At 31.7% G+C, this 16687-nt stretch overlaps 1 protein-coding gene across 2 annotated transcripts in view; it reads left to right on the forward strand.

Moving 5' to 3' along the window:
- Positions 1-1574: 1574 nt before the first annotated feature.
- LOC119612853 (cAMP-dependent protein kinase catalytic subunit 3) overlaps positions 1575-16687 on the forward strand; it is a 34184-nt gene continuing 19071 nt past the window's right edge. Inside the window, exon 1 of one of the 2 annotated variants that reach the window (XM_037968730.1) lies at positions 1575-2105. In XM_037968730.1, the coding sequence (XP_037824658.1) occupies positions 1634-2105 (472 nt within the window). In that variant the 5' untranslated portion in view covers positions 1575-1633. The remainder of the gene's footprint in view (positions 2106-16687) is intronic. The other variant, XM_037968729.1, reaches the window with a different exon arrangement.

Consider the following 16687-nt stretch of genomic DNA (forward strand, 5'->3'; position numbering starts at 1 on the left):
AAAAGGAATCCAAAATGCAACATATACACAATTTAGGAGCAATTCTTTTCGGGATAAGTCCTAAATTCTAAACAAATTTTTCTATACATTTCTGAATAGTGTCATAATGTCCATGGACATTTTAAAAAAGTGACATAATGTCTTTGGACATTATGTTGCTTTATGGTGTGTCATAAGGTCTATGGACATTATGACACGCCACCTTGCAGAAGTATTTTATTAATATGTTTTAATGAACTTATTCAATTTTTAAATTTTAGGAATCGCTTTCTGATTCGATTAAGCTTTGTCCGTCTGTGTGTCCACCTTGTACGCACCCTACATATCGCAAATTTGATGAAATTTGGCACATACTATTCTCTTGATGAAACCTATTGAAAATGTTGGATATAGGTCCATTATTTCACCTAGCTTCCTTACAATAGTACCCCCAGAATAGGGCTTTGTAGCTCAAATTTATGGAAAATGTTCTAGAATTTCTAATATCGGCATAATTTAGAGTTGTATAAGTCTCTATGATAAAGCCAATTTTCGTAACGATCGGTCCTTATTAGACTTAGCTACCATACAAAGAATCTTCAGAAAATGACTTCAAAGTTAATAATTGTGTTATAAACAAGTCAATAAGTCAAAATAAACGCAAATCCTCCAAACAGAATTTATGGGGATAAGTATATATGTATGTACGTAACCCTTGCCCCCATATAAACTCTTTTAGAAAATCACTTTTTATCAATATTTCAGAATTAATAGAGCTTTTGAGCTCAAAAATAGGTTTAATATACCCGTATCTCGACAAAAAACAGCAGAACTATGTTTTTATACATGTTTGGATGACCCTACCGAATTTTGTAATGATCGGTCATTACTTGATCCTAGCCCTCGTTTAAAGACCATTCGGTATATGAGTTAAATATCCACAATTCATTTTATGTTACAAAGACATTCATCCTGTTGACCGTTCATAAAAACCAAAGTAAATTTCGACATTTTCAAAATTACTGAGTCGATTGTTACTTGTTTCCAAAATAAATAATTCCAAGCCACTGTGCAATTGTATGTTGCACTCGTTCATATATGAATATTCTCTATGTATCTAGGATGACATACAAAACGCATAAAAACTTTTTCAAGCACCTGATGGGTTCATAGAGAATTCAATAGACATTGAATAGGATTAATAATACAATAGTGTTTTTTTATTGTATATGAATTCAATAATCTTTTCATATTTATTTAACGTTCCTGTCTGAGAGTTTTCTATAGACCAAAGTGTGTATTTGTATGAAATAAAAATTTAATTATTTATATCTATATAAATGGAATTGTAGCAGAAATAATAGAACATTGTATAATGTAAATTAATAATGAATTGAAAATGTGTCTAGCAAGTATTATAAAATGTTTAAGACTTGTCTGTTGGAGAATTGATGTTAATTATATAACCATTATCTTCACCACATAATTCAATTTAAATCTTATTTGATGTTTATATGTATATGGTACTTATTCGATATAAAGTTTCTGAACAATTTTAATTAAGGTCCTAGACTCTTTATAAGAAATAACACTTAAAAATTTGTTTTATTTTTCCATTTTAGCCTTAATATTGGCGACCAACAAATAAACTTCAATGTCAGCTGCCACCTGTTCCCGCCTACATTCAAAAATGGCACCCACAACTAGCTCGAAAGTAAATGCATCTAACGATGTCTCGCTAACTCTCAAATTGGGTAGTGCACACAATCGTCCCTGTGGTTTATCCAGTGGCTATACAAGTCGTAATGGAACCAACAGCAGTAGTGTGGGTTCCAGTGAATCCTCAGATCCTGTTGAATCAGATTACAGCGAGGAGACTGATGAAGAGCAGCATACAAAACACACAAAAAGTCATACTGAAAATACCTATGAAGATATAGACGAGGACGACGATGATGATGAAGAAGATGATGATGATGAGGAGGAGGAAGATGATGATACGGATGATGATGGCAATGAAACAGATGATGAAGAAGATGATACTTCAGAGGATAATAGTAGTGTAGAAACAGCCAAAGGTGTTAGAAAATATAGTTTAGACGATTATCAAATTATTAAAACAGTTGGTAAGTTCACCTTGACCATAAATTTTCATTCATTCTTTTATTTTAAATTTTATTTTCTGTCCATCTGGAATTACTTTATACCCATTGCTCTCTGATACACATATAAATTTAAAACATGATTAAATGTGATTTCAGAAAAAAATTGAAATGGTCTGAATTTGGTATTTTAATTATCCATTTTAATGTTGTTTTTTCCTTAAACTTATTGCGATTTATAAAGAAAATTTTTCTTCGAAATTCTATTAAATTTCGATCGTAGGACAAAAACATGTTGAGCGATTATTTATCTGTTGTTTTCGTAAATATTATTGTGTATTTTCGTGTGAGTTCCCTTGTCGATGATTCATATACATTCATATTATTTGTTTTTTGGTGTTTTCTTTCTTCGAATTGCCTGATTATCTCCAGACTGTTGGTCTTGAGGTGTGAATATTTATATATTTTGCTCACTAATGTAAATATTTACACTAAATGTTCGTTTTTATGTGCATTTAAAAAGACTGTACACGTTAAAAATTTAATATAGGACAAGGTAATATGTATGAACATCAATGTAGAAACATCAAGTTAAAAGTTATTAAAATTTTGATGATTTGTTGGTTCATTGATGACTAAATACTTCATTTTAATTAGTTAAACAGATTTAAGATTGTTGTTTCATTGATGAGTAAATACTTTATTTGAATTAATTAAGCAGATTTAAGATGAAAATAATACAAATTTATATTAATGATTTGATCTTTAAGGTCAGTTAATTACCAGAACATAGTGGACTAAGGCGTAAGTTATTGCTCTCCTATTTCTATCTCTCTTTTTTCTTATATCACCTTCATTTTTACAAGGCCCAGTTTCAGGAGATAGTCTGTTGGCCACGATAGTTGGCGTTGACCACGATGCAAGTTGGTTCGTTTCAAAATCTTGCCTGAGAGATCATAGAACATGTTGTCTATCTGTTTCTTGCATTCTCCTAACGGAGTCCCACAGAAATGATCTAAGTATGTCCGAATTGCGAGCTCGTCAGCAACACAGTTGCCTGTAGAATGTCATGTTGTCGTTACCATACCAGTGCAATGTTTAAATGTCTTGCCACCCCACATTCCTTGGCTAGTCGTGATCAAGTTCCTAATATGCATCTATTAGGAACTTGATTGAAGCTTGAATTGCCGTTAAAGATTAGTATGATTTATATTCGATAACCTATGATACCAGAACCATTTTCTTGTTCTTGTTATGGCTGATATCTGGGACTGAATTGATTTACAATATAACTGATTCCAAATTCTGAAATGAATATACTCGTTCTCCTCGTGTAAGGCATACACCGTATTCGGTGCCAAAAATGAAATTTAATACAAACCGATTCAGAATGATCAGCGGCGCAACCATTTTGGTCGGCTGCTTTTTATAGAAAGTACCGGCGGCGGCTAAATTTTCGGCTCAATTTAACTATTCTTCAGAAATTGCCAGTATAAGCGTTTGTTATATTGAAAAATCTCTGCTTTTTTCAGTGTATATTTTACACTAAAAAAGGTTTCGATCTACGCTTTTCATTTCTGGCCCGATTTTTGAACTTATTCAAGGAAAGCTTATGTATATAAAAACCATTTACCTGAATAATTTGCGACATTCTTTACGGATTATCGATATTTAGGAAACCACCATAGTCGTTTTTCTTTCCTCTTTGGTATAAAGGGGTTAGAGGTTCCAGTGGTTGTTTCTTGGTTTGTCAATATATTAACTGTTGATTGAAGGAGACAATTTAGGATTCGTCTTTCTTCAATCCAGATGGTGTTCTTTCTTTTTAGAAAGGTGGAGTCCTGACCTTTTTCATCTCTATTGAGAATTCAAGATATCGATGATTTGAAAAAGAACATTTGTTCGAAACTTTCCAATTGCGAACTAAATGAGAATCTATCTTTGCATTTGCAAATCAACTGGATGTTGAACCTTTATTTACTGTAGCTAAACTATAATGTACTCACCACTCAAGTTGATATAAATGCTACCCAGATCGTGTGATGGGCATATGTGTTTGCGCCAATTAAAACGATTTTGCGATTTTAATTTGCTGCACGAATAGCCCAAATGACAGTATTGTTGGGAGGGCGGTCAGTCTGGTCCTGCGCCATAGAAAATTAGATGGATAGACAAAATTTTTCCAACAAATAAATGATAATCATCTAATGCTTTTGTAATACTATTTACTATGTTTCAAAGAATTAAGCAACAAATTCTAAACAAGTTCTATGTAATAGATGTAGAGGTTTTCGGTAAATTTCAATGCTGATCATTTAAAATCTTTAAATGTACGAGAGTACGAGTACATTTAGTACAAACATAAAATAATCATGACCTTTGAATTTCATTATTTTTTTTTTTTTATTTTTCTACATTTTAATTGTTTTACTTTAAATTCAGTTTTGTTTACAACAATTAATGATTACAAGAAAAACAAACTCACACGCACGCCTACAATTTAAACATTGAAAAAACAAATAAGATATATTTGTTTTTACTGATCTTAGCCAACTTTATTTATCTTTGTAACAATATAAATTTGTATTTCTACATTTTAAAGTAAATACATATTTAGTTATAAACATGCCAATGAATATTTGCAATGATCAACACTGACGTCTTATTAACCGCAGTCTTTTGCAATATTTTTTTTATTAACAAACAACACACAACAATATGTACTTCCTAGATATAGTACTTACCTACAACATGCACTATGTTGTTGCAAAGATCTTTTTTATGTATGTTTGTCTGTATGATTTCATTCATATATGAATGGAAAAGTCTATAATTTTCTACATGGAAGCGACGCTGTTGCTGCTGATTGTGTCAGCGATGACAGTTTTATCTTCAATTTAGCAATTTTTGTGGTCGTTTTTGGTTTTTATTCGGCTTTTTCACTAATATTGAATAAACACTGCTGAGTGTGTGTATATTTTATTTGTATTTAAGTTGTTTTTCATGTTGCAGTTGTTGTTTTATACAACGTTCAACCTAAACAACGCACAGTGTGGCACAATATTTACTCTTAGAAAAGGGGAAATTTTTATATTTTTCTGTTGTTTTTTTTTATTTATTTATTATTTTTTCATATAGTTTTTCATGTCTTTTGGTACGCTTTCTTCGTTTGTGTCAATTGCTTAAGTGTTTTGCAATATTTTATTATTTTTTTCTTTAAATTCCTATTAAAATTTTAACAAAAGAAAAACAAGTTGTTTGTTTTTTTGAAAATAATTTATTTCTAATTATAAACAACATTGAAAACAGACAGCAATTAATATTGTCATTAACAATTGGCTAAAGCTATGAAAATTGGCAAAAACAATTTCAAAAATGTCCAACTTTCCTCTATGACCGATACCAATGTTCTGTTTTATTAAGTGCATAACGATCAGAAGAATTAGAAAGTTACGAAGAAAGTATTAAAAAAGGTATTTTTGAAAAACTTCTTTCAAAATCAAATTTATGGATTTTCAAGATAAATCGAATTGACATATCCTTGTGGGATACCAAAGAATGGTTCAGGGATGATAAGTGGGCGATGAGCGCCTCTATTTGCTAAGCAATCCGTCCGTTCGTAGCCAGAATGTCCTTCATGGCCGGGTATCTAACATAGTATTAATTTGTTATGTTTACCCAGTTCGTTCAATGATGTCACATAGTCTATAACAATACTGGACTTAACTTCATACGAGAGTAAGGCCTTGAGCGCTGTTTGGCTGTTTGACATTCCCTTTATCCTTCTCCTCTTCCTATAACATATGAAGATGGTATAGATGATTGAGGGATATTTTCCCATGGATATTGCCTTCTGGAAGTTAGGACCACACATACCCTTTGACCCGTCAGTAAACAAAACTTGATCAGTACTTTGCTGCCATCATGTTTATTGGCCCATTGGTTTCTGTCAAGTATCACAATCCACCCACAATCATGAACTCGGATATATGACCGTTGATGAATTATTTAAATGTACTTATAGGCCGATTTATAGGTATCATCTTTGATAAGAATATCCAAAAGTGATATGTAAAGAGTAGCCCAAATGGCGTATGTAGAACATGTTCTCATGGTCTCCGTTATAGAGACGCAGACGAGACAATAAAATTTCTCCAGAGAAGCCCGAATAGTGACCTGCTCCACTTTTTTCCACCAAGCTAAGGCAGCATAAGTCAGAATGGGCTTTATTATGATATTAAAAGTACATGAGATCATTTTCGGTTTTAGACCCCATTTACTAGCAACTAGCCTTTGACAGGCATATAATGCTCTAATGACTTTATTGATTGTACTGAATACATGTGAGTTCCAATTTAGGGTTTTGTCGAAAATGATCCCTAAGTATTTAACTTCCTCAGAGAACTTAATAATAGACCCGTTTAGAGTCGGCTCAATAAGTCTCAGAGATCTACGTCTTGTAAATGGTACAAGGATAGTTTTTGAGGGGTTTCCGATATCGTTACAATGTCGAAGCCTGTGATAGATATGACAAGGTCGTCTGCATAATCATATGTCATTAAGTTTTTCAACTAGACTATCGATTACCAGTGTCCATAATAATGGCGATAATACGCCTCCTTGGAGTCAGCCTCCAGTGGTCCATATGGTTCTTGATTTTGACTCTTGATGTTAACATTTCCAGAGTCCAGTTTCTGATAACCTTTAGAATATATTTTCTGTTAAATGCAAGGTCTATCGCATCATATGATGTATTGTCCAATGCACCTTGGGCTTGAGAACAGAGCGTTCTCAATTCTCATCGAGTTTGCCAGCAATCTTCATGGAGTAATGCCTGTTTGTCTTCAGCCTCCTCGGAACATTGATAACCTTCCCCATTTTCGTGTTGTTGCAATTCCGGAAAAAAAGAGTCGCTACCAATATCTGTTGTCTGCCCAAGATAATGTTGATTAAAAAACTGATATATGATAAAGGAATATAAACATTTGTATCATCTTTGGAATGAATTGATTTTAATATCGGCAGATCTTAATAATATTATATCCAATAATTTTAAAACAATTTTAAACACTCGGTTGCAACATTATATACGGAATGAAAAACAACAATTTGTTTTAACGCGTGTTTCTACACAAAATTATTTTAAACTTATTGAGTCCAAAATAAATAAATATTATTGTATATTGTTTTGTTTGTTTTCGCATTAAACAGCTAAAGATTTAGTTAAAGTCGTCCATTTGTCTAGTTTGATTTGATTTATTTATTTATTATTATTATATTTTCTTTGGTATATAGTCAATGTCTTATTCATGGTGTGTAGAGAGATTTGTATCTGCACTATATACATTTAAGAGTGTGTGTGAAAAGATTTAATGTTTTTCACACAATATAATATTGAAAATCCATAGTTGAACATCTGATCGAGAAGATTTTCGCTCATTTTATTGTCGCAAAAATCACATGTCCGAACACATTTTCTTCAACTTGCTTAATTCATTTGATTATTTTTTAAATTTATTTATATTTTCTCAACATTTATTTTCCAAAAAATATATACATATATATTTTTTTTTGTGATGTTTGTTCAATGTTCACAAATTATACGAAGCAAAAACCATAATATTTCTACTAGCAAAATACATAAACATTTATGTATATATTTTGTTATACATATTTATACACACAGAAAACAGATCGATTGGAAATCGGTTACCATGATAAATATTTAGTTAAATTAATTAAAATTGTATCGCTGTTATTGAAAAACTGTATAATGAACCGATTTTCTATACTCAGTATTAAAAAACCATAATAATAATCGAATTGTGGTTTTAACAATTTCCAAATCAATAATTTGAACTGAATTGTATCGGTTATTAAATTCTTTTGTTAATTTAGTAAATGCAGCCGAATTTTATTTAGGATTAAAACTTTAGAACATCAAATATTAGTCGCTGTAACCGAAAATCAGTAGAAAGTAAAAAATATTGATCATTGCAACCAATTATCAATTGGGAAAATTATTTAAAATACTATTGCGGTTAAAGGAACCAAATTCGGTGTTCACAACCGATTATTTGATAATTATAGTTGACGTTAACAAAAATAAATAAAATAAAACGAATTTATAATTTTAAAAAAATCTAATTACATTTGAAGATAACTTAATGCTGATAAAAAAAGGTAATGTTTAGTCCATTATATATCTTAAAATCTATTGTGGTTATTTTCAATAATTTTTAATCATTTTACAGCAGCGGAAAAGCGTGGAAAGGTAGCTTTGGAAATGTTGGACAGTATGAAGAGCAAAATCCCAAGTACATACCATCAAAATCTCAAAACAAGAAGGGAAATGTTGCTGGTTTATATTTATAAGTTTGTATTTACATACATACATACATATTCATATTTTATTGTAAATGTTTTAAACAAAATAAAATTTATTTTAAAATACACATAATCCACAAATTGGTTTTCAATAAATAATATTTCAGTTGCGTATACCGATAATTTCAATCCAGATTACCGAATAATAATTTAAAATAGTTGTGTACACCATATATTCAGTAATAGTAAACGAATTTTACAGTAATTGCAATCGAATTATGGCATAGTTGTGAGAACCGACTGAATTCGATTGGAAACAAATTCGGTTGTCACAATGAATCTGTTTTCTCTGTGTATCTATATAATAATTCTCTATACATATATAAATAACATTGTATTAACATACAGATAACAAACATTCACATGAACATCCATACATTTTAATTCTTAGAAGACATATGCCAAATATTAAAAAATATATTAAATTAAATATTCAAAAATCAGCGACATACAGAACAAAAAACACAAAAACAGCAAACGAATTATTAACTAACAAAATAACTTTTGGCAAATTGCCGATTTCTGAATTTGTATCTGTCTTTCTGTATCGTACGTATGTACGTACGGTCTGATCAACGGATGTAAATCAACAGAATCATCATCGAACATTATTAGACAGCATGGTTCAGAAAACGAAAAACATTTTCGTCCGAATGGAAAATTATTAAGAAATTAAAATAAGAATGACCTAAAAACGCATTTAAGAACATTTTTATAATTACTGCCATCATCTGTATATCAGCTGACAGTATTATGTGGATGAAATCAACTAAACAATTTTAATTCCGGTTGTTATTTATGGTCCTTTAATGACAATTTTATTGCTACTATATGAATGTGCATAAGTATTAGGATGTTCATATAGGGAATAACTTAAAAAAAAAATTAAATTGGCATATCCAAATAGACCACTAAAAGTTTCAGAATTGAGTTGTAATGTGTTCGAAACTGATCTCAGAATTAATCCATCACATAGTTTTCGCTATATTTAAGACAAATTTTGTATCGATTTAGGTCAGGAAAACATTCCCAGCAAAAATTTAATTGCCTCTGTTTACCAGAATATATACAATTTGAAATATCTTTTTACTCTAAAATCTCGGGAAATTTTATTCACATCTAAACTAAGGTTCTATATAGTATAGTATATTTTTATAGTCATTATTTATAGAATAAGACATCGTTCAAATGTATATCGCGGAAGTGCTGGCTAGAGAGAATACAAAGGACTCAATGTATATGACTCAAGCACACAAATCTGCAAAAATACCATAATTTTCACAAATTAATGCTCTTTTTTAACATTCACTTCTATCCCTAGAAATTAGAAACAAAATGTTCCATTCTTAATGAAAACGCATTTAGACTAAGTAGTCTAGCTATTACAGATTTCTCAAGATAAATTGACACTCTAAACTCTGAACCATTACCTTATTGCTTATGGAATTTTCTTAAAAACAAGGGCAACCCAATCTGGAAACAGTTGTTTGTAGTTGATGTAAATAAACTGAATGTGTCCATAAATCCATTGGACAGAGTGAAATAGGGTTGGCTGAGCAGTTGAAAATGTGGTGGGTGTCATGAGTACCCTGACCACATGCAGGACATTCGTTGGGTACGGAACGGTCTATACGTGAAAAGTAGGCATTGAGCCTGTTGTTCCATCCTGCCGGAACTACTCTTGTTTCCCGCGGCAAGTTTCTTTCGTGTCTGCTATGGGCGACCTCCAAGTTACGCGATCGCGGAATTTATGGCGTCTCTATAAATGTCGTTCAAAGCAGCCATATGCAAGGATTGATCTAATGGATCCTGCATATATTTGCGTATGTTTTACTCGTATATACGAAGAACCTTCCTAACATGCCTCAGGGGAGTATCCAAAGTTGTAATGACTCCTCCAATGACATCCCACGAGGAACTGTTTAGTCAACATGACATTATGTTCGTTTCCTCATGCAGGTGATGTTCCGAGGTAGTTTGTATGTAGCTCGTTACAGTTCTTAGGGCGGTATTTTGGCAGATTTGAATGTTTTTTCACTGGGTATCACTGGAACAGCATAATTAACCACTGACCGACCAATCGTTTTATATGTAGCTAACAAGGTTTCTTTATCCATACCCCAGGTGCTACCTTTTAGCGCTTTGAGGACCTTGTTTCTACTTCGTATATTGTGCGTGATTACAGTGGCGTGTGCTGAGGAAGTAAATAGGCTATCAAATGTGACCCCAAAGATTTTTGGGTGGTGCACGTTCGGAATTTGGACTCCATCGACCACAATGCCAAGGATTAGGTTTACGTTATATTGTCCATACTTTAAATCTTGATTAAATCTTTAAGATCAAATTTTTTATTGGTATTATTGCATCTGCTTCATTCTTAAGGCCTAACAATAAGTAATAAATTCCTAAAAAACTAAAGGTGTTTACTCTCTGATGAGAGAAAATTAAGTAAATGGTCCTCCTCCTAACGGGGTGGTAGATCGGCTCTACGAAGCCTTGTTGTAGATTTGTACTGTGTGAGATGACTTGCAAGCGTATCAGGATAGCTTTGTAATTTTGCAGTATATTTTATACCTTTACAAGTGATACCTGTTTATTCTTTATAAACCATGGCGCTCCCGTCATGATCCTAAGAATTTTAGATTGTGTTCTCTGTATAATTTCTATAGTGATATTGCTGGCGTTGCCCCACAATTGGATACCATATATCCAAATTGGGCTTAAGACGGTTTTATACGGGATGACTTTATTGTCAAGACTTAATTTCGATTGAGAGTTTATGATCCAGTGCAGAATAGATGTTTTTAATTTCATACAGAGTGTCTTAGATTCAATATGTCGACGCCAAGTAAGTCGTCTGTCTAAATGAATTCCAAGGTAAGTAACATAGTCGGATTGTGTTAAATGTGGCAGGTGGGAAATTTCCTCTCCTTAAAGCGAACCTAACTTTTTAACTCATTCACACGTATCCTCCACTTTTCCAATCATGTCTCCACTCATCTAAGATAATGGTTTAATTGATTAGATGCGAATTGATAACCACAGTATCGTCAGTAAATGTAGAAATTATCAATCTATCACAGTAGGCAAATCGGGTGCATAAATTAAGTCTAGTGTAGGTCCGAGTACACATACATATGTATGTATATAAAGTGAATGTAAAGAAAAGATCACCCAAACAAAAACGTTATTTAGCATGGAAAAAAATAGAATAAAATGTTATAAAACATCGTGCCGATTGACAAGCTGACTAAATGAACGATTGATTGAACGATGAAATAAACATATTCATATTCGAAAATAACGAATCAAAATTTATTTTCAAAATGTTTTATTTGTATTTTCCTTTTATAAAATTCAAATTTCAATGTAAAATTGTACATTTTTTTGACATATTCGAGATATTTTCCAGTTAAAGAAATGTTTTCCTATAATAAATACAATTTAAAATAATATACAAATTTAATATTTACACCGCAAAATAACAAATGGCCACAATTAGTAAATATGTACTTGTATAAACAAAAACAATTTATTTATTGTTTTTTCTCAGAGTCAATATAAAAAAGAATAATATTATAATGAAAAAATCTGAAACACACAAAATAATTGATTCCGACAATTAAATGCTGACCAGCCACACTGCAGTTAGTGCTATTTTCCAATAAATCTGGTGTATTAAGAAAAAGAAGTATATAAAAAATATTTATTGAAGCAAATTGGACCATTGAACCGTTTTTTTTTTTGCTGTTCACTTTTTGTGATCTTTTTTGCGTGTTTTTAATAGCCATTAAGAAGGTTGTTGATTAAAACACTTAAAATGGTTCTTGACCCGATTTATTGATCTCTTTTGTGATATAATGTTCAACAATAAATATACATATGTATATTTTTTATAAATTTTTATGAACAAATAAATGTATTTGTGTTAATCTAGATAATTACATGTGTTTTTTAATTTAGATATGAGCATTAGACTTGTCTTATAAATAGATATACTTTATTTTATATTATATGTAGTATCGAAAATAAACTGATGCAAAATTTAATAGGCATGTTATAGACATAAATAATCTTGTTATTTTATTGACTATTTCTATTAATTGATCTATTTGTTTTTTATTTTTCTTGAAATTTGCGCTTTTTATATAAAGTGAACTCCAATTAGTAATAATTATCAGCCATAATTTGCTTCGTGAGTTAAAAAGTTGAAATTAAAAATAATTTTTTAATTACTCTGCATGTTAGAACAATATTTATATGTTTATTCAATTTATACTATTAACATTTTTTGTTGGACTTTAGTTGGATTTTAGAAGGGAACAAAATTAAACTCAATTCTAAATTTCACCAACATATATTTTTTTCTGCTAAATTTTAAGTAAAAATACTTTAACGTAGGGATTTTTTTATCTTGGACCATCACTCAGGGAAGTACCCCTACTCATGCAGTGCATTGTGCTGGAACTAGGAAAATAGGTTGTGGGGGAGAGGATGAAGGAAGTAGTGTTTGTGGACATTTGATTTAAACCTTTTCACATCGAAAGTGGCGGAGATTACTTCTACAAGAAATTTTTTCCACATACGAACAGTACGGCTGAAGAATGACTTTTCTCTGTAATATGTTGTGCGGTACACTGGCCAATCGACCACAAATGGGTGTGTTCTTGATAAAAGTCGTGTGTTGCATAAAAATATACGGTTATCGGGAACAAGTTCCCTAATTTCGGAGGAACACATTCCATTATAGTATCGATAGAACTGTAAAATACACCCCTCTGTGAATCAATAGAGTTAGATACTCTACTGTCACAGATAAGTACCTTTGTAAAAAGGTCAGATGGAGTGAAGTATGTCTTACACCGGTTAAAAAAAAACCGAGACACTTGAATACTTCTTTTGGCACTTGAAAAATGTGTTTAGTCCAGCGGACATCGCAATGCATTTTCATGTCCAGAACATCAAGAATTTTCGATTCCTTAATATTTACACCACTCATAAATATAGATGGAACAACATTATCTGAGATATGTGTTAGAAAACAACATTGAGCCTTGAGGGCGTTAAAATCGATTCTGTTAAAACGAGCGATTGAGCGATTTATTCATATTGCCTCCCCAATCTCTTGAAGGCTTGGCCTAAAATTTAATGAATAAGAATGGCAGATATTGCTGTCATCGGCAAAAGAGTAGATAGAGTAGGAAGTTTGACATAGAAAGTCGTTTATAAAGATAAGAAATAGGGTAGGTGAAAGAACGGAGCCTTGCTCGAAATAAATCGAGTGAAGTTATTACCGACACCAAATGCAATTAGTTTTGATATAAGTGAACCATGTCATACTCTAACAAACGCCTTGGAAATATCTAGATACACCGCTTTACTTTCGCCAAAATGGTGAATGAAATGACACCATTTCTCCGAAAGGAAGGCCAAAAGGTCTCCCGTAGAGCGACCTTTACGAAAGCCATACTGGCGGTCGTTAAGTAAATTGTTGGACTCTAAATATTTCACAAGATGGAAGTTAATCATACTTTCCGTAACTTTGGAATGTGGAGAACAAATTGCTATTGGGCGATAATTTTCAGGATTACTAGCCTCTCCCTTTTTAGGCGTTGCATTAGCAACCTTTCAGCATGCAGGAAATTTGCCGGCATGGTATAGAATGACTAGTCGAAGAGCACTGCTTCAAGACCAGTGCCGGTATGCCATCTAGTCCAGGAGACTTATTTATGTTGAGATCCGTTAAAACACTTTTAAGGGCACGTGCTCGGAAGAATATACTTGGCATAGTTTCTGATACCATCTCGAGTTCGGGCAGTAGTTGATCGCATTTCGGCAAGCAAGAATAGTTTATCGTAGTAAATATATATCATATTCAATTCAACTTCAAAACAACACTGGTTTGGCCTATACGATGTCTTCTTAATATTGGTCAAAATCTGACCACGATCACTTCATACAACTTATTATAATTCCCTCTATGAACTTCTCTGAGATAGATTGTAAATATTATCTTATTGGCAAATATATATAAGAAAATATGAATTTAACACATTTTACTACATACAAAATTTATATAAATAATGCTAAAGCCATATAGTAGCATATAGGCGAAAGGGATTGTCAAAGACCTAAGTCCCCTGTCAAAAACCTAACTGGTGAGAATGTATTAGTAGAAGCACAAAAATAAACACAGTTGTTCAAAAGGTACTAAGTAATAAATGCATTTTTGATACGTTATTTTTTGTATATTATTACTGGGATTTCATATACTAGTGAATATATTAGTTAATAAATTTTTTTAGAAGATATTTCATCTTAAAACATATTATAAACACGTCTTTTTGTTATTTTTTTTCTGCACTAATGGACAAAGAAAAAATGTATGTGAAATATTTTTTCATTTTCAATACGAAAATTTACAACTTTTCTTTTTTCAGTTTTAATTAAAATGAAATGTCAAAGAATAAAAAATATTTTTTTTCGTTTGTAAAATATAAATTATTTTCGGGGAATTAAATACATTAAAAGTGTGGCAAAAAATATTAAATATTAAGTTTAAGTGATAAGAAAACCTATTAAGTGCTAATATCCTCGCAATTTCCCGAAGAAAATTTGAAGGTTTGTGAGTGTGTTTAGTGTGTTTTATTCTCTCAGAACTCGTCTGTGTGAATAGAATAACAAATTTTGTTTGACAACCCCTTCAGTTTCGCCTATATCCCTACTATATGGCTAAAGCTATTATCGTCCGATGTTTAGAAACTAGGCTTCCTGGACATTGTTCTTTATACTTTTCTTATCAGTGTTCTAAATATTTGAAAGCCTTGTAATTACAATACCACAGTACAATTTTTTATAGTTGTGTCCACATTCCAATGTGTCCACTCAGAATTCATACAATCTTACTAACCTCAGACTTGCTTCTTAATTAGATCATCCCATAGGATTTTCATGATTCTAGCCATAACTTAAAACCAATTCGATTCCCTTCAAAGCATGTACATTCGCTGATTATTCTCGAGTGACCTGGTAGCCATATGATGCAAAGCTTACTCCTGAAAGAGTAATCTGTTAAGGTTCTCTTACAGTCCATTGCGGTTTTAGATTTAACCTTATCACCTAATGTCGCCCTAATTCCCTTCTGGCTTTAAGTAAATACATATGTTAACCTCTGCTGATGACATTCCGTTATTGCACGGATTTCCGCCTCTATGCTAGTGTTGTGATTGGGACGTACATTTTTGTTTATTTTCAAACCATCCGTGGAGTAACAGATGCATATGGATACCGCTTGGCTATGATATTCTATTAGAAGTTATAGCCTCAAACTTCCCAACAAATTCAGTCCCTGGCATACGATTCATAGACTCACACCTAAGCAATATGTTTGCTGACTTCCCTGTAGTAGTTTGATATTACACTTTTTGTCCAAAGAAGTCCGCCATATAATTGAAGCATAAGATAATATTAGAAACTTTGATCACAGCAGTATCACGACATCGTCTGCATAGCAGGCAGGTCTAAGTTCATTCTAAGTTAAGTTCCACAGCAAAAATGAATTGTGGTGTAATGTGAAATACCTTTTTCCTAAAATCTAAATCGATTATACATCTACGGCTGTATTTATAAAAACTTATTTTAGGTTTATTAAACAATTTTAGGCAAAATTCAGGAAAATCGTATTTATAAACGTGAAATAGCTTAAAACACCTTCAATAAACCATTGACAATTAGAAGAATTTTATTGTAGGCTCGACCCTTCTTTAAGCCAACAATAACTTGATTTTTAAAAATTTTTTTCTCAGATAAAGATTTTTCCGGTAATTTTAGGTTGATTGCGAAAAGTAATTATGGTTTCTTTTAAAATAAAATCTAAAAATTCTAATTTTAACGTTTACAAATTTGTAAATAAAATCCCAGAAAATTTTTAAACGATTATATTTTGAGGAAAAACTCAAATCTAGGCATTATTGGATTAATGCATGAATATTTGACAATATTCCAATTGTCCAGCACTATTTTTAGGCAATTTGGAAATGCCCGTCTGTCAACCAAATGATGGACAAAATTATTTGATTTGGCTTTTTCAAAGTTTGTTGGTTAAATATAATGCCATAAAATAATTAACCATGTAAATTATATTGATTAGTGTTATACTAATGCAAAATATATTCGCCGGCATTAAAATTAGTCAAATATCAAAGAAATTTATCAATATT

The sequence above is a fragment of the Lucilia sericata genome, unplaced genomic scaffold (genome assembly GCF_015586225.1).
Source record: "Lucilia sericata isolate MDLA Ls3-8-SP2 unplaced genomic scaffold, ASM1558622v1 Contig001849F_arrow, whole genome shotgun sequence".
Lineage (NCBI taxonomy): Eukaryota > Metazoa > Arthropoda > Insecta > Diptera > Calliphoridae > Lucilia > Lucilia sericata.